Source organism: Camellia sinensis, chromosome 8, assembly GCF_055761805.1.
Source record: "Camellia sinensis isolate YWXY chromosome 8, ASM5576180v1, whole genome shotgun sequence".
Classification (NCBI taxonomy): domain Eukaryota; kingdom Viridiplantae; phylum Streptophyta; class Magnoliopsida; order Ericales; family Theaceae; genus Camellia; species Camellia sinensis.
The window spans coordinates 134,844,152-134,862,897 of NC_138968.1; the positions used below are offsets into that span (position 1 = coordinate 134,844,152).

Below are 18,746 nucleotides of genomic sequence, written 5' to 3' on the forward strand. Positions count from 1 at the left end.
CAAGGACAAGCTCATATCAGCCCTGAGAGCACAAATGCAAGAAATGGAACAAAAATTCATGGCTGAATTGCATAAAAAAGAAGATCAATTGAAGGAAATGTCCACCAAAAAAACTGGCAGTCCCCAACAAAGATCCATGGTCAAGAGAATCAAACAAAAATCAAGAAAAAAAGCACATGACCCAGATTTTGAATACCAACCAATGACCAAACCCAAAGAAGATGCAAGAAACAAAACACAAACTGCTGCTGATGTACCCAAACCAACACAGGGTACCGATGACGAAAAAGAGAAGAAAAATGACAACAAAAAAGAGGGTGCTCATGAAGCAGTTGCTGCTGAAACAAACCCAACAGAGCATGCCAATCAAAAGAAGACAAAACTTCAGGTATTGGAAACTGATGATGATTTCCAGGAAGAATCAATCCCAAACAAGCCACTCGCCATTTCATGTCGCAAAACAAACAAGGTTTGGCATAGCCTATCCAAAAAAGACCAAGACCAAATTCAACTCATCAACAACACACAATCAAGTGCTTGTGTCTGGTCTGGCAGCGAAGATGAAAACTGCGTATACTTTTCAGATATATGCAGATTGACCAACAGGGAACCCTTATATGGGAATGTAGGTCTCCAACTGCACAATTTTACAGTTTCTGTACATATTCAATAACCTATTCCACAAACCTAACACATTCTCATATATAACATGTTTCAGGTCATTGATACCTTCTCAGAAAAGCAATTGGCACTCCAACCAACCATTGAAGAATTTGAGAAAAACGATCTAGTCTTTGCAAGCAATCCATACGCAGGAAGATCTTACGTTTTCTCAACACTCATCAATGTAAACAAAACTTAAACATACCTTACAACTGCAAAATTTTCTACTTTCTCAACATGTATTACTACATAGTTTTATAACATATTTCAAACATATATATAACTTACAGACTCCACTACAAAACCAAGATCAAGCACTGAGAGAAAAACTGATGGACAACCATTTTCCAGAAGCAATGAAAAACAGATATATCCATTTCCCAATCAACCACGACAACCATTGGACAATTGTGGTCTTTGACAATGCTGATGGAATATGGAGACACTATGACTCTTTGAGACCAGCAAAAGATTGCCACAACAAGCACTTTGAAATTGCAAAGCAAATTGTAAGTTAAAATAAAATTTCATACTTAGTTCCATTCCTTTACAAACATCTCAACTCATCACTATAACTAACAAAAACACCCACTAACTATTTTGTAGCAACAACATCAACTGAGATGGAATAAAGCATTACTCAGCAAACAGGGAAACATGTTTTCATCTCAAGAGTGCGAGACAGAAATTGCATCAATTGAGGAATGCCCACAACAAACCCCACACTCGTAAGATACAAAATCCATAAATTAATCTTCCAATATGCTAAATTTTGCAGTTTCACCTAACTAATTAACTTCATCTCAAACACTGCAGGAATGATTGTGCAATTGCCGTCTGCAATGTTATCAACCAATATCTCAACTGGCAACCTGTGCAGAAAAAACTTCGTCCAACTGAGTGGGTCAAATTTTGAGCACAAATCATCAATCAATTCCTCAATGATGAGAACCGATCATGGAAACTCAAGCACTACCAAATGTTGACAAAACATACCAAACCATAGAAACAATGAACAAACTTCTTGACAATACAAATATTCAAGGGAACATATCTTTAAACCTTTTTTTTTATTTTTTCTTTTTTAACACATGTGACAAGTACTTTATATACTTTTGGGAATGATCTTTTTCTGGTTATTATGGTTATGGTGAAAATGATTGATGTTGTTGCTCTTCTTCTTCTTATTATTATTGTGGTTCTTCTTCTGATTGTTTGTCTACTTGTTTGTGGTTGCATATATTTTCATATAGTAAAGGTTGTTTCTAATAATTCTTCAAACTGTAAAATTTTGCAGTTTCATCAGCTTGTTTCTAATAATTTTTAAAACTGCAAAATTATGCGGTTTCATAAGGTTGTTTCTAATAATTCTTAAAACTGCAAAATTATACAGTTTTCTCGCTATGAAACTGCATTTCCATATTATACTGTTTCAATAAGAAATTTTCAACAACCTTCTCTGCATTCCATAAAAATAAAAAAGAAAACCAGACTGTTACAAAACAACTTCAATAAGTAAAAAACACATCAACAAACAAAAAACAATTCAACCAACTTTATTCATTACTTCCATAATACCAAGTATCACATTTTTTATTATCATAATTCCTCAAATTCAAATACAAATCCAAAAGAATAGATTGTGGCCTCAAATAGCAGCCTTGCACGTCTTCTTATTGTGATTCCCATATTTCAAGCACCTCCCACACTTGATTTGCTTCACATTCTCACCCCTAGAAGGTATCCTCTTCTTCTTGTTCCGCCCGGGCTGCTTCTTCGTTATAGGAGGTTTGATAACCGAACTACTGGCACCATCAAAGTCAAATCTCTCACTTGAAGGCACTAGATAAACAGATTCCTTGTATGACTCTCTAAAACAATCTACATGAAAAAAAGGATCAATGAAACCATACACATCTCTACCACTACTACGCAAAGCATGCACAGCATGACAACAAGGAAAACCATTCAATTGCCATTCATGGCAAGAACAAGTCTGTCTACCAATATCAACATAAAAAGAAATAGAAGAATGAACCTCAAGCACAATATCACTAGCAACAATCGCATCCCAAGACTTAGCTAGCTCCAAAGAGTCCACCAACTTCTTTTCCATAACTGGACACAATTTCGTAGTCCATCTTCTAGATTCAGCTCTTCTATCCGACAATTGAGTCATGATTTGAACCTTAATCATATCAACCATACAAGTAATAGGCAACTCACGGGCCCCACCAATCCAATTATTGTAAGACTCGGCAGCATTAGATGACATCTCACCATATCGTTTCCCTCTAAAAAATGCATTGGCCCACTTATCATTTTGCAAACCATCCAACATACTATCAACTCTACCATTCCCAGCAATATGCCTCAATTTCTCCATATAATGTTGGAAAGAAGCAACCGTTGGCGCATAAGCACATTTAACTAATATTTTCATCAAACACAGCTTATAGTTAGTATGAAGTCCCACCAATTTGTCAATCAAATTTCTCTTTAAATGATTCAAGCAATAAGCATGATGTGCATTGGGGAAAACCATTGAAAGAGCGTCTAGCAATCCATGTTGACGGTCCGACACAAAAGTCAATCTCCGGCCTGAACCAACAGCCTTCAACAACTGACTTAAGAACCACATCCAATTATCTTGATTTTCAGCGTCAACAATCGCAAAAGCCAAAGGAAGCAAACCTGCAAACAAAACCACATGAAACTGCAAAAATTAGCAGACTCACAATACAATAACACACTGACAAACTAAACCAATACTAACTGCAAATAAATACATACCTTGATTACCATCCTTTGATGTTGCTGCAAGCAAATGCCCCTTGTAACGCCCCTTCAAAAATGTACCATCAACAAACAACAACGGACGACAAAATTGAAAGCCATACAAACATCCATGAAATGCCACAAACAACCTCCGAAAACACCCACTACTTTCATCCACATCTAATTCAAACACACTTCCCAGATTCGTTCTCATAGTCGTCTCAAGGTACCATCGAAGCTGGTCAAAAGAAGTTGCAAAATCACCAAACAACCCACCTCTTGCCTTATCAACTCCTAACCATGCAACCCGATAAGAAACATCTATACCATATTGCTTCTTCAACTTTTTTTTAACTTCAATAGGACGAGGCAACGGATTATCACTAATATCATTTTGCACAATATCAGACACAAGTCTAGAACCAACCATTTTGCTACAAGATCTACGAGCAACAACCCCACAAGTATGCACATTATCCAACTTCATTATAAAAAAAACACCAGAATCCATCAACACCCTTCCATGCACAAACCATTTACAACCCGTAGACGACTTCATCACACATTCAGCGGTTACTCTTGTTGCATCGTTCTTCAAATAATTCACTGCAAAACCACACTGAACTGCATACTTAGCCAATGCAATGCGGAACCCCGGCACTCCACCTTCAAATTCTTGACCAACACTATGTATAATCCCCTTCCAACTAGCAGACAACAAAACTCTCTCTGGTTCTGGATAAAAACTACGCAACAAACCACCAACATCATCACAATCATTCACAAAAGAACTCTCACAAGTTACAGAATCAATCCTACAAGAATTACCATCATCAACCTCCACAACTCTCTTATCCCCCACAATAACATCAACAACATGACAACCACTACCACCTACCATTGACAGCATATTCCCCAAATCATCATCACATTCAAAAATACAATTAGAATATCCAGGAACAGAGAAAAACAAACAAAAGTTACCAACACTCAACTCCTTGAACTTCGTACATATTTTCTCTACAACTTCATCATAACTACATCCGTCACTAATCTTAATAGCAGCACAACAATTACTGTATTTGCACATTAACATGAAACACCGCTCCATACTACAAAATCACAAACGAACAAACAATTGTTCACAGATTCTAAACTGCAAAATTATGCAGTTACAACATATCCATACCAACAGTGCACAATTGACAATTCCAAACTGCAAAATTATACACTTACAACATATCAGTATCAAAACACCAGAATTCACAATTCCAAAATACAACTTCAAAACACATTACACTATATGACAAACAAAATCAACAAAATCAAAATCAAACAAACAAAATTCGCCAAACACAAACCACATATCACGCAAATTTGTTTATCTATATATACATACATATATATCGACAAATACAAACCACATACACACACAGACATATATATATATATATATACATATATATGTATATCTATGTATCGACAGATACATACATACACATACATATATCTATCACCAGAGAGAGAGAGACAACGTACGCAGATATCGCCTGTACACAGAGATTCAAATCGCACAACCAGATCCACCTCACAGCACAATGAGATCGACCACACATCACAATGAGATCGCCACAACGAAGAGAAATCAAGATCGCGAAGACAAAGATTTGATTTCCTTTTTTTCAACGGAGCAAAAATTTGATTTTTCACGTACATATAGATCTCAAAAGAAAGGGTAATACAGTCATTTAAAAATACGAAAATAAAAAACGGGACCTCTAGGTACAAAACTTAAAAAACTGTGGACCTGTAACAAGCCCGCGGGGGTTGGGGTCACTACAGCTCAGGACTCTCAAATTTGTCACGGTTCTAAATCTGAACCAAAGAGTCCAAATCCGGCAAATCGTTTTGAGAAAACAGATTTTGAAAGAAGTGCCAAACATGGACTGCTTTGCCAATACAGAGTCGCCACCTAAATGTTTTTTTAATGGGAAATTTAGGAAACCCTGACTCGGTGCCAAAGGCCACGTGTCCGTCATCACCAAAGTTGCCTCGGCTCGGGAACTTGGGTACGATTGGGGAAGGTCACTTCGTGAGCACCCCCGCTCGCCCGATCAAAGATCGGCCTCTACTAACCATGATATCTATTTTTAAAAACTTTGTATGTCCTTATTCCGGTTATTAGCCTAGGTTACTATGTGATGCGCACAGCATACAAGTATAGACTGAGTCGATTGAATTGGAGCAAAACATTTCGTGTTTGTTTTTGAAAGATGGTTTGCTACTCGCAAGTAGGCTTAAAATGCAGATTTTGCCACCCGCAGGTGGGCTTAAGAAAAGGGGGTTTTGCCACTATCTAGTGGGCTTAAAACAAACAATTGATGATTTATTCCAATCCAAGTAACCCAACCTTCACCCACAGGCATTCAGGCAGTTATATCACATAAGCATATTGCCTCATGGTAAGCATGCTATTCATGGTAGTCACTCACACGCATGCAAGGATGCTAAAGCATAGAACTTACCGAGTACTCCAAGCCAAAATAGAAACTACATTAGAAATCATGCATGATCCTAAGTATACAAAAATGCCTAATGCAACACATGCAAAATGCAAACTATAGCAGGCTCGGCTATTCTAAACATGGCATATGAAATGCTACAACTAACATGTATTCAATTTGGAATTGAAATACAAATGCAGTTAGTATGATGCGCCGAGCCCGGTGCATGCAAAACAAATGAATGAATGCAAACATGCTGTCATACTGTATGCTAATTGAAATATGCCCTAATCTAAACACCATAAGCGGATAAATAAAAGGGACAAAGACGTGGGGTTGGAAGACATACAACACACACACGCACACTTATTACAATCATGCCCTCGCACAGAGGGTCCGAATAAATAATACAGTCCCGAATAAAAGAATATTACAGTCCAAATATCACAGTCCAAATAATATACAAATTCCTAATTAATTAATGAATTAACTAAGAAAGCTGTAAAACTGGTCATGCAAGCCAGGGACTGCCTTGCTTCTGATGAATGATGCATGTCTGGGCTGCCTTGCGCGGAAATCCACCGGGATGCCCCAATTAGCCTCTGTTTAGCAGTTATTCTTGAAACGCGTGCCAAGTCCCGAAAAGTTGCTGATTCTTCATTTTGTTGCAACAGAGAGCAAGAAAGGGGCATAGCAATGTATTTTCACAAATATATGCATGCCTCGATCCTCGTGCCACCAATCACGCATACCAAGGCATGATGGCCGAGGAGTCGAATTGCACAATTAAATATAGGATGAATGCACATGAAAACACAATAAAACCTAAATCCATCATGGATGATCCGGAGTGTCGGTGACTGGGGAATTGAGACACATTCCGTCACTCGGAGTACAGAATGTACCTCGTTTCCCGTGCCCGGGCTAACTCCTATCCCGAACACGATGCAATATGCATGACATGCATGAAATGCGACTAAGATACAATCCTAACATACACAATGCTATGAAAATGAGATGTCTCGAAATGCGTACACACGGGCACGCAAACCGAGGCAATGGCATATGCAATGCAATGGCATGGAAAATGACATATAGAATGGAAAATGGACTTATACTAACATGAGAGAGCCTCAGCCGCACTCACATAAGAGGTCGATGGATGAAAATGAAGTGCCTTGAAATGCGTGCACACGGGCACGCAAACCGAGGCAACGGCATAAGCAATGCAAATGACATGGAAAATGCAATATGGACTTATACTAACATGAGAGAGCCTCAGCCACACTCACATGAGAGGCCGATGGATGAAAATGAAGTGCCTCGAAATGCGTGCACACGGGCACGCAAACCGAGGCAATGGCATAAGCAATGCAAATGACATGGAAAATGCAACATGGACTTATACTAACATGAGAGAGCCTCAGCCACACTCACATTAGAGGCCGCTGGATGAAAATGAAGTGCCTCGAAATGCGTGCACACGGGCACGCAAACCGAGACAATGGCATAAGCAATGCAAATGACATGGAAAATGCAACATGGACTTATACTAACATGAGAGAGCCTCAGCCACACTCACATGAGAGGCCAATGGATGAAAATGAAGTGCCTCGAAATGCGTGCACACGGGCACGCAAATCGAGGCAATGGCATAAGCAATGCAAATGACATGGAAAATGCAACATGGACTTATACTAACATGAGAGAGCCTCAGCCACACTCACATGAGAGGCCGCTGGATGAAAATGAAGTGCCTCGAAGTGCGTGCACACGGGCACGCAAACCGAGGCAATGGCATAAGCAATGCAAATGACATGGAAAATGCAACATGGACTTATACTAACATGAGAGAGCCTCAGCCACACTCACATTAGAGGCCGCTGGATGAAAATGAAGTGCCTCGAAATGCGTGCACACGGGCACGCAAACCGAGGCAATGGTATATGCAATGCAAATGTGGCAAAAATGGTATGCAAGCATGCTAATGGATTTTCAGAAATGAAATATGGGGTAAAACAGCCCCGAAACGAGGCGAAAGTATACCCGATGCATGGAATAGTCCCGAAATATGAATTTTGGCACCCGAAATGGCCTATAGCTATACCAAACATGCACAATATGGACATGGAATGTAAAGACAGAAGCAAGGCAGCCCCAAAATTAGCATTTTACCAGTACAAAACATGGCCAAACAGAAAACCAAGATAGGGAAAAACTAGCATGCAAGAAATGGCCCTAAACATGAGATTAAAAAGAAACTCATAGCTTCTGGCCCAGAACAGGTTAGGGTCCTTCAACAATGTTGAAGAGGGACCCAAAATAGGACTATTTACAGTTTATGGAAGCCCCAAAAACAGTATACAAATATGCTAGAAATGCAATGCAAAAATGAGGCTCAAAAGTGGCTATAACATGAGGTATACAAAACATTCATCAAACAAGAAAAGACCCTTAATAAAACATGTTCAGGAAGTCAAAATAAAGCACTTTTAGTTCGGACCAAGGTCCAAAAACAGCAACATCAGGGGCTGCCAAGGCATACAAAAATGGGACCAAAAAGAGGATATAAAGGAAAGTACTACATGGAAGACTCAAACAGTGTTGAGCCCTTCTTCAATGTTGAAGAGGGGCTCAAAATAAGCCTACTTACAGTTTATAACATGCTCCAAAATAAATCACACACAAGCTAAAAATATCATGCAAGAAAATGACACTTTAGAAGGATAATGAAGCAAGTGCAAGATGGGGGGATCAAACAGGGTTGAGACCTTCATGAGACATGAAAATGAGCTCAAAAAAAGGGTACTTTCATTTTTGGTCGGAGCTCAAATGTATAAGAAGGAGAGGCTAAGAAATGTTGCAAGAAATAAGCTAAAAAAGAGGGAAATGGACTCACCCTTGAAGATCAATACTTTTGTTGCTTCTTGGACCAATTTTGATGACTCTAAGCTGCTGGAATTCTTCCCCTTGCTGCTGAAATGGAGTGGTGGTGGTAGAGCTTGGTGGTGATGAAGAAAACAAGGTGTAGGACTTAAGGATTTTTAGGAAAATGAGAAAGATGGAGGGAGATATGTGTATTGAGGCTTGAAGACAATTTTTTCTAACCCCTAAATGTGATATGGAATGCTGGTTATATGGACCAAAAAGGGGGTGTAAAGGTGGGGGAAAAGGAGGCCAACTTTCCCCCACAAAATATCCCCCGGATAAAGATATTTTCTGGGGGATAAAGCTATACAGCTGTAAAGTGAACAGAGTGAGGATCACGGCCGGCCAGGTATTTTTGCTGCAGGTGGCCGGCCGGCCACATCCCCTAGCCGGCCGGCTAGGGGTCAAAAGGGCCAAGCTGGTTTAGTGGCCGGCCACCACATGATGGTGTCCGCCCATGTGTGTACAACACAACCCTGTGGTTAAAAGTCCAAGAAAATGGCTCAAGGGTGTTCAACATTAGCTCGGAAAGAGGGGTTCAAAAGGGTCAAGAAACATTAGTGGCCGGCCACCAACTTTTAGGATCCTCCCAAGTGTGTACATCACAAATATGTGGTTCAAAGTTCAAGAAAGTGGGCCCAAGGTGTTCAACATTAGCCCGGAAGGAGGGGTTCAAAAGGGTCAGACAACATTAGTGGCCGGCCACTAACTTTTAGGATCCTCCCATGTGTGTACATCACAAGTATGTGGTTCAAAGTTCAAGAAAGTGGGCCCAAGGTGTTCAACATTAGCCCGGAAGTGCGAAAAATGGGCGTCGGAGGGCCTCGGAGGATATATAACTGGTTGCTGAGATAATTGCTGGCCTCCCACCCTCCAGTGACCTTCCCGGTGATAAAACAGAGGTACCTGCCAAAAATGAACGAAAACCGTTGCAAAACGAATGTTCGGGGGCCAAAACGAGCAGTTCGGGGTCCCGAAAATGGGCTGTTAAGCACCGAAAGTGGCATTCGGCCACGAAGTGGGTTTCTCAGACCCCAGTGTCCCTCAAAAGGGAGAAAATAATATGTATGCCAAAAATCAGAACAAATGGAGATGGTTAAGCGGTCCCGAACTGAGGCACATGGCCAACGGTCCCGAAAAACCGGAAACCGGACTCCGAAATGGGCAAAATGGCCTACGGCCACCAAATGTAGCCCACGGCCACTGAGAGATGGTCTACGGGGCTCTCCCTCCCCTCAGGAAAAGAAATAAAGAAAACCGAGCCTGGTTCGCAAACCGAGGCAAAGCACAAAAGAGGGTTCGGAAGTCCGGAGGCAGGGCTCACGGCCGCAACTCTGAAACTTCTGAACGAGCACATTATGCAACATCACCAAGCGCTCAATAGGTGACGTCTGAGTCTTAAGGTCGGTCAAAAATGGGGTGTCTACAGTTGCCCCTCTTTGACAGAACTCAGAAGTCACAAGTGACGGGAGTGAATGTGAAAGCCCAGAGACGACCCATTTTTGACAAGGCCGAAGACTTAGACAAACGTACAAGATAAACAGAGATGTGCCCGCAGGCAGGCCCGCAGGCAAGGGGGCAAAATGCAAAGCGATATGCAAGAAGCCGAACATAACTCAATGATTATGCAAAGAAAGCTGTAATGAAGCATACCATGCAACAATTTTAAGCAAGTGAATACAAATCTAACTACATTTCATGCAGAAGGATGTAAGAAAATCGTGCAATTCTCACTGCGTCTCACGCGGAGAAGGCTAAAATCGACTACCGAGAATACCCGGAGTCTTACACACAACATCTCTCTGCGTATCACACATAGGAGAGGAAGAAGGTAAACCTCTCAGCGTATCACACGCAAAAGAGGGAAGGTAAACTTCTCAGCGTATCACACGCAAGAGAAGAAAGGCAAATTCCTCAGCGTATCACACGCAAGAGAAAACCTCTCAGCATATCACATGCAAGAGAGAAAAGGGAGATTTCTCAGCGTATCACACGCAAGAGAAAACCTCTCAGCATATCACATGCAAGGGAGGAAAGATAAATTTCTCAGCGTATCACACGCAAGAGAAAACCTCTCAGCATATCACATGCAAGGGAGGAAAGATAAATTTCTCAACGTATCACACGTAAGAGAAAACCTCTCAGCATATCACATGCAAGGGAGAAAAGATAAATTTCTCAGCGTATCACACGCAAGAGAAAACCTCTCAGCATATCACATGCAAGGGAGGAAAGATAAATTTCTCAGCGTATCACACGTAAGAGAAAAGCTCTCAGCATATCACATGCAAGGGAGAAAAGATAAATTTCTCAGCGTATCACACGCAAGAGAAAACCTCTCAGCATATCACATGCAAGAGAGAAAAGATAAATTTCTCAGCGTATCACACGCAAGAGAGAAAAGGGATGAATGAACACCGGAACTCATCCGAATGTTTGAAACCAAAGATGCCCTAACGCATCGCATGCGAGAGGAGAAAAGACGACAATTGTAAGTGAAAAGGTGCATAACGATGCAGGTGAAGTGTAGATAACAATGCAAGTAATGAGCATAACAATGCTAGATAGACGTGCATAACAATGCAAGTAATGAGCATAACAATGCTAGATAAATGTGCATAACAATGCAACGAATGAGCATAACAATGCTAGATAAATGTGCATAACAATGCAACGAATGAGCATAACAATGCTAGATAGATGTGCATAACAATGCAACGAATGAGCATAACAATGCTAGATAAATGTGCATAACAATGCAACGGATGAGCATAACAATGCTAGATAGATGTGCATAACAATGCAACGAATGAGCATAACAATGCGGGTGGAAGGATGCATAACAATGCAAGTGGAGTGTGCGTGACAACGCATATTTGAAACAAAATGCCGAACAAGGGAATACAAGCCTTAAGTAGACCAATTTCCAAACGCAACCTCCGATTTACCTCTCGGAGGGGTCATGATACATTCCAAAAAGGATACACCTCGTGCATACCGACCGACGATGAGCTACACATCGAAGTCATGAGTTGAAAATTCTGCAGAAACCTTTTGAGTTGAAAAGAGTAGGTTCTTCTTGCACTTTCTTGATTTGTACTTCCAAACCACAGTTACTACCTTTCCTTCCTGGTCATGTTCACAACTTTCCCGATTCTCCAACGGGGTGACAGACTAGGTTGATTCAGTATCCAGAATTGAGGCGCATTCACATGCTATCTCAATCTATGGGGCTGCCATACAGATTTCAAGCCGAGGATAGACCCCTGGGTATTTAAACCAGACTTTAGTCTCGGAAATTCCGAACCTTTGCGTTCTAGGCAATAGCCGTCTGAACTCTAGTTTCCACCGTCGCAGTTGGTCTCCTAGGAACTCATTGCAAACACAGCCAAGATGCATCTGGCAGGGGCTGGTTTTCTGAGGGAGTACTTCGATTGCCATTTTGGCTTGAAGCAGACTTGATCTTGAGCTTGGGAGTAGAAGCACACTCATACGTCGGAGCATTGACAAGGCCTGAAGAGGTACATCTGGAGTATAAAATCGGAGAGTATAATCACGGAAACTGAAACAAACTCAAATGTTCCAATTTTCCCTCTTTTCTTTTGCTTCGCAGCCCGGAACCTATATAGCTTCAGATAGATCCTGATTTTACTGTTCTCACATGACTTGGGTTGAATCCTGCGATTTTATGAAAGAACAAACTCTGTTTTGTATAAATATGGAGAATGGCACGGCACTCGGAGCACAAAACGATTTTATTTTTGAAATTCAGAGATGAGCTTTCGACCAAGTATTGAGCCTATGACTGAACACAGCAAAACGACTCAACAAGGAAATAAAAGGCACACAACCTAGACACATCGAGTAACACTCGAAACGACTCAAAACAAGAATCGAGATAAAACAAAAAGACACGACACTCAGACGTGCACAGGGAGCCTGTTTCACCGGGTAGTGTTTCCCACCCTCTTCTCATTTGTGATTCTCACATCACTCGGCCCTCAGGCTCTGTTTTTCTGGAAAAGCCCTTTTCTCACTTTTTCTCTCAGCGCACATCTCTCTATTCTTCAATCTCTCATTTTTATATCCCTCCCCTGGGTGGTTGATAGGTAAACAGCAAGTTGTGGGCTCGTGCCCCTAGCATTCTGCTAGATTCTTCTTCTTCTGCACGCAGCTAGTAAGTTTCTCCCACGGAAAGGTTGCGCTACAACTGGGTGTGTAGCAAATCTGCAGCTAACATTAGTTAATGATGCTTTGTTAGGGAGTTTGGACGTGATAAGATCTGTCCAGATGATGGAGTGGAATATCTTGCCCCATTCTAGTTCGTGCTTCGCACTTTGCTTGATACCTCGTTGCTTGGAGGATGTGAGAGCTTTCTGCCCTTAGTTGTGCCCTTTTCTGGCAGGTAGAGTGCCCTCCTTGGCAAGTATGTTGACAATGGGAAAGACAGGAAGCCTGACTCAACTGTGCCCTTATTTCATCATTTTGACCATTTTTTATTTTGGTTTTAAAACAATTTTGACCAACATGAAAGTTAGATTAACATGCTTGTTCAATTTTCTGATTTGAAAATCATGCAAGTCAGGCTATGAGCACTGAAAATTTTCCTTTTTTGGTCCAAAAAATGGTCCAGTTTTTGGAAAAGATGAAACAATTTTCGAGAAAATTAGTCAACCTTAGTAAAAATTCTCAAAGACTATTTTCGCAAACGGCCGATGCTTAACAAGCGCGGAACTTACTCTTGAGACGTACAACCTCGGATCTGGATGAAAATTGCCCCCTTGCTCGAAGAGAGCTGCATGGCAACGGAAAGTTGCCCCTTGTTTGAACGGCACCGTGACGCGTTGAATGGCAACGAAAAGTTGCCCCTTGTTTGAACGGCACCGTGACGCGTTGAATGGCAACGGAAAGTTGCCCCTTGTTTGGATGGCACCGTGACGCGTTGAATGGCAACGGAAAGTTGCCCCTTGTTTGGATGGCACCGCAGCGCTTTGTGGACAGTCCTCAGAGCGACGAACGCAACCAGAGTCTCAAATACAAAGAAGACAAAGATGACCAAAACCAATGCATGGACACAATCGAATTGTTTTACGGCTGGACTTCAGAATGAAGTTGCCTACGTATCCCAAAGATAGGAATCAAGCCTTACGTAGTTCGGGGTTAAGGTACACTCGGGTATTAACCTCTCTTTTTTAGGCTCTAACTTTTGCCAAGGCACCCGTTGCGGGTTTTCGACCTTGCGAGCTTTGTTTTTCTTTTCTTTTCAATTTTTGTGTTCTTTTCTTTTCTTTTCTTTTGTTCTTTTCTTTGCATCTTTTTTTTTTTGTTCTCTTTTTTTCTTTTCGCATTTTTTGCTTCTTTTTTTTGTATTTTTCTCTTGTTCTAACTTTTGCCTGGGTCGCCCTTCCGGGTTTTCGACCCAGCGAGCCTCTCAAAGGGTAAAAGTGTGACAAGTCCATGCCAAATGGTTTTAGGATCTCGAAGCCATCCGTATCCAAGAGAGTGGCTGTTGATTTGCAAGATGACTCATCTTCAGCTCTTCGAGCACATCGGACATTTTCGCCCCTAGTTCAAGGGGTGTTTCTGTTCTAGCTTCGCAAGCTTCTTCTGATGAGGTCTGATCTTCTTGATATGACTTTGGTGCCTCTCGTTCGAGGGCTGCTTTGAATCTGGCCATACAGGCCTCACATTGTAGTTAACCGTTGAACGTTCTGAATGGGTCCAAGGTTTGAAAGCAAGGGCTCGAGTCTCGAGGCTGAGAGCAATCCTAAGCTGCACAATCTCAAGAGCGATTCCACACAAGTCTTCGCAGGACTGCGCAAAACATTTTGTTTTTGAAAATTTTTAAGAGAGCGACAAATCGCTCGCGCTGAAGATAGTGTAGAACCAATCTGGATCAAGCCAAGATCCTTCCCAGTACTCACGCTAACAAGCATGATCTCAATCATTAAGGGCTTAGCATGCCTCTCTTTCTCTCTATTGATCAAAGTTTTGCAAATCCTGAGGAATTCCTTCCTCCTCATTTTCATCGCAGTGTTTAAAAAAAGTTTTGAAAAACTTAGGTCAATGCAATGATTTTGGGGTGCAGAAGAGTAGGCGAAAAGTACTGCCGTTTCATTCAAACTTTCTAGCACAACTGGCACAAAGCAGAAGCAAGCACAAAGCATGAAAAACCACTGCTGTTTCATTCAAATCTTTTGGTACAACTGGCTCCCTGGCAGAAACAGACTCAAAACAAAACGAAAAGACAAACATAAAACAAAGTGGTGACGCCCGAGGTAACACCCCCCGGAATCACCCGACTCCTATACAACAGGACTGACTCGATACAACGGGGCAGACCCCAAAATAAAAAAAAGAGACTGACTCAAAACAAAAAGACAGACTCAAAACAAAACAACCAGACTGACCCAATACCCGAGTCAGAAACCGGCATTCGCAAATGCTCAAAACAGTGCATGCCATCCACCATATCTGGAGTAAATTGAGCGCTGCCCGCAGGTGGTTCATCCCTCCAATCACATCACATTATCCCCCAAGTTCACTGATCAAGTGCCGATAGACTTTGCAGGACTTGGTGCGGGGATGACCCCATTGTCAAATAGATCCTGCACTTCGTGGCGAAGACGGAAGCAAGCATTGGTAGTATGGCCAGTTTGTTGATGGTACGCGCAGTACTGGGTAGTATCATGTGTAGCCGGAAGAGGGTTCGGGAGAGGCCGAGGCTCAAGGGGTTTGAGATGGCCTTGTCCAGCAAGGATTTGAAGAGCTTTGGACAAAGGCATATAGAGGGCACGGAAGACCCTCCGACCTCGGGGTTGGTACCTCAAGGCTTGTGGATTTTTATTGGGCGCACCAGCAAAGGGATTGGCAGGTACTGGCCTAGTTTGCTGATCTCTTCCGAGTGGAGGATTAGAGATAATAGGATCGTCTCTGGCACAACGGCCCTTCTCCCGGCTGGCCCCTTGATTCGAACTACCCCCAACTTGAGTGGCGAAAGTGTCATCCACAGTTTTTGCAACCACTGTAAGCACTTGCTGTTTGTTTAATCCTTCGGCCCTCAAAGCCTCAACGGCCAACATAAGATGTTCGTGGGGACCAATGCCTGCCCCTACCTTGTTCTTACCGTCTGCCTCCACTTTGCCAAGGGATTGGCATTCCTCAAATGCAGCCCGTTCCAAGACTGGGGAGCCTTTTGACATGAACTTCCTGGTATGTGATGCGGTTGATGACGGAGCCAATGTCCCAGAGGCCAAATCTGTCACAGTTCTTTGAAGATCATCGATCATTCTCTTTAGCTCAAAAGTAGTGGGCTCAAGGGTTTGAGGTGATTGGGGTTCAGATGTACCCATCATGCATAAGTCCATGCTTTCTAGGATAAACACCTCAGGCTTGGGTAGATGGGCTGGGGTGATGTATATGCTGGGGTCATAGGTGGATGGCAGTATGTGGATGAGATTGAGGTAGGTAGGAGATGTTTGGTCATTGGGGTCTGAAGGTGGAGTTATCGTCCGGTTGTCGATGAGATTTTGGACCTCATGACGAAGGCGGTAGCAACGGTCGGTGCCATGTCCGCGCTGCTGATGGTACACACAGTACTTGGAGGGGTTATGTCTGGCTGGGAGTGGGTTGGGAAGAGGTTGAGGATCGAGGGGTTTGAGATGCCCTTTTTCCATCAAGGCTTTTAGTGTGCTAGTCAGGCTCATATAGAGGGGGGTGAAAGTTCTACCCTGAGCTCGGACCGGGCCGGTTGTTTCTATGCTTGGTTTGGCAAAAGGGTTGGCTGTGGTGACTGTATTGATTTCAGTGGGTTCGGGAATAGTGCTACTTCTGGCATTGGTACTCCCTGCAATCGCCCTCCTTGTCGGTTCACTTGTTCTGGGAATGATCCCGCTGTTGAACGCATTCTCGACCTGAACCCCCAGTTCATGCAAACTTTTGAAAGTGAATAGTGGAGCGACTATCAACTTTTGCAACATATCATGCTCGAGGTTTCGTACTATCATCTGCACTTGATCCCTCTCAGAAGGGCGACGATCTGTCATTTGTGCTGCCTTTGCTCTCCACCTCGCAACGAATTCCACAAAAGGCTCTGTTGGGTTCTGACGAGTTGCTTCAAGCTCTTGGATGGTCATTTCAACTCAGGTATTGTAGGAATACTGATCGACAAAGGCCTCAGCCAGTTCTTCCCAATTTTGCTTCACTGTATCCTCCAATTTGGTATACCAAGTGGCTGCTATACCCGACAGGGTTCTTCCATACAGAGAGAGTTTCTGTGGCTTAGTCAGACCCATCGGCTTCAGGACATCTAAGAAAAGTCGGATATGCACCATTGGATCTCCAGACCCGTCGAAACGGTCGATATATGGCATTTTGAATCTGTCCGGGAGCCGCACGGCAGACTCGGTGTACCCGTCCTCAATGTCGGGAATAGAATTAAGGCCCTGTGCCTTTTTGAACTGCTTCTCAAGGTTTGCAATTTTCACTGTAGTCAGATTGAACTCATCAACATGAAAGGGTTGAGTTCTCTCATTAGGCTGCACTAGGGATCTGAGCATTTGAGCTTGAGCCAACCCTTCTCGAGGATTTGGATCCTGCAAATCTTCAACTGGAGGAATTGGGTCAAAGTTCGGCTGGGGTCCCAAAGCTGGATGTGAGGCAGATGCCCCAGATGGGCGCTGCGTTTCAATACTGGTCTCAGCCTGCATGGCAATTCCCTGATTTAGCGCTGCTGTCACGGTCGCAAATTCTTCCGAACCTTTTGCCATCACGGTCTGCTGAGTCTGAACAAAGGTGATGTGACTGGCGACTGACGGACTAGATGAACAGATGAGCCCTGACCGGCTTTTCTTTACCTTGCCTCAGCGAAAGAACACTGGTTGCCCTTGAATTGAATTTCTGACCTAACAAAGTCTATCAGCACTAGTCCAATGTACCCGGGGGATATCGAAGCCTTCTGAAGCTATGGTTCCCAGACTACCCCTAACAAAAGAGAAAACAGACAGCATCTCAGCCTGATTCCATCTGAACAGATACGAGCATAATTGAATGAGTGTGCCCTCTACTGAATTCTGCCCCAAAATTTGGCCTGTAAACCGTTACCCTCAGGTAAACTAAATCCCAAAATACTGCACTGGGGCCCGCAGGCCTGATGCCCAAATTTGCAAACTGGTGCCCGCAGGCCTGATGCCCAAACTCATTCACTGATACATGCATTCCTGTAGAGACGCACTCTGAAGCACATAACAGATAAGTGAGAGCCAAAACACCCCTATGAAGGGGTAGGGTTTCCCTGTCCTATTTTGTCAGGAGCTAGGGTTTCACTACGCACGCAGCGGTTTCAAACAACCTATAAACGGGTAAGCAACCTGTCCTAGTTTGGAATGGTCACTATGGATCCGAATATGCACTAGGTCGAATGGTCAAAGAGGGTGCCCCGGTAAAACCGGGGTTTGCGTTCCCATACTGGCAGAGCCCACAACCGGTCAGCCTTATGGTCATGCCTTGACAAGACAAGCCTCCGGCAAACCGTTCAGGAATAGCAGATGGCAAACACGGTGTCCTAGGCGCACCAATGCAAATGCAGTGCAAAGAATCACACAAATGTAGTCAAAAACAGATATCATGAGTTCGAGTCAAGTTCTCTAAATCCCCAGCAGAGTCGCCAGAAACTGTAACAAGCCCGCGGGGGTTGGGGTCACTACAGCTCAAGACTCTCAAATTTGTCACGGTTCTAAATCTGAACCAAAGAGTCCAAATCCGGCAAATCGTTTTGAGAAAACAGATTTTGAAAGAAGTGCCAAACATGGACTGCTTTGCCAGATACAGAGTCGCCACCTAAATGTTTTTTTAATGGGAAATTTAGGAAACCCT

At 42.8% G+C, this 18,746-nt stretch overlaps 2 protein-coding genes across 2 annotated transcripts; one reads left to right on the forward strand and one right to left on the reverse strand.

Annotated features, from left to right (window-relative positions):
• The first annotated feature begins 202 nt into the window (after positions 1 to 202).
• On the forward strand, positions 203 to 1,579 carry LOC145789117 (uncharacterized). Its single transcript, XM_082885538.1, has 5 exons — positions 203 to 469; positions 719 to 847; positions 954 to 1,172; positions 1,270 to 1,391; positions 1,480 to 1,579. The coding sequence occupies exons 1-5, from the start codon at positions 203 to 205 to the stop codon at positions 1,577 to 1,579; spliced, it is 837 nt and encodes a 278-aa protein (XP_082741664.1).
• A 732-nt stretch (positions 1,580 to 2,311) lies between these two features.
• LOC145798074 (uncharacterized) lies at positions 2,312 to 4,552 on the reverse strand. The gene is made up of 4 exons (XM_082885539.1): positions 3,797 to 4,552; positions 3,568 to 3,679; positions 2,702 to 3,357; positions 2,312 to 2,659 (listed from the first exon to the last, which is right to left on the reverse strand). The coding sequence occupies exons 1-4, from the start codon at positions 4,550 to 4,552 to the stop codon at positions 2,312 to 2,314; spliced, it is 1,872 nt and encodes a 623-aa protein (XP_082741665.1).
• Between the last annotated feature and the right edge of the window lie 14,194 nt (positions 4,553 to 18,746).

Bases quoted from the DNA above. Each gene is read 5' to 3' on its own strand.
- LOC145789117 (XM_082885538.1), top strand. From the start codon at position 203: ATGACCAAACCCAAAGAAGATGCAAGAAACAAAACACAAACTGCTGCT. The intron at 1,173-1,269 runs GTAAGTTAAAAT...ACTATTTTGTAG, and splicing joins TTGAAATTGCAAAGCAAATT to CAACAACATCAACTGAGATG. The intron at 1,392-1,479 runs GTAAGATACAAA...CAAACACTGCAG, and splicing joins CCACAACAAACCCCACACTC to GAATGATTGTGCAATTGCCG.
- LOC145798074 (XM_082885539.1), bottom strand. From the start codon at position 4,552: ATGGAGCGGTGTTTCATGTTAATGTGCAAATACAGTAATTGTTGTGCT. The intron at 3,680-3,796 runs GTTAAAAAAAAG...TCTTTTGACCAG, and splicing joins CGTTGCCTCGTCCTATTGAA to CTTCGATGGTACCTTGAGAC. The intron at 3,358-3,567 runs GTTTGTATGGCT...TTTTGTTTGCAG, and splicing joins GTTTGTGGCATTTCATGGAT to GTTTGCTTCCTTTGGCTTTT.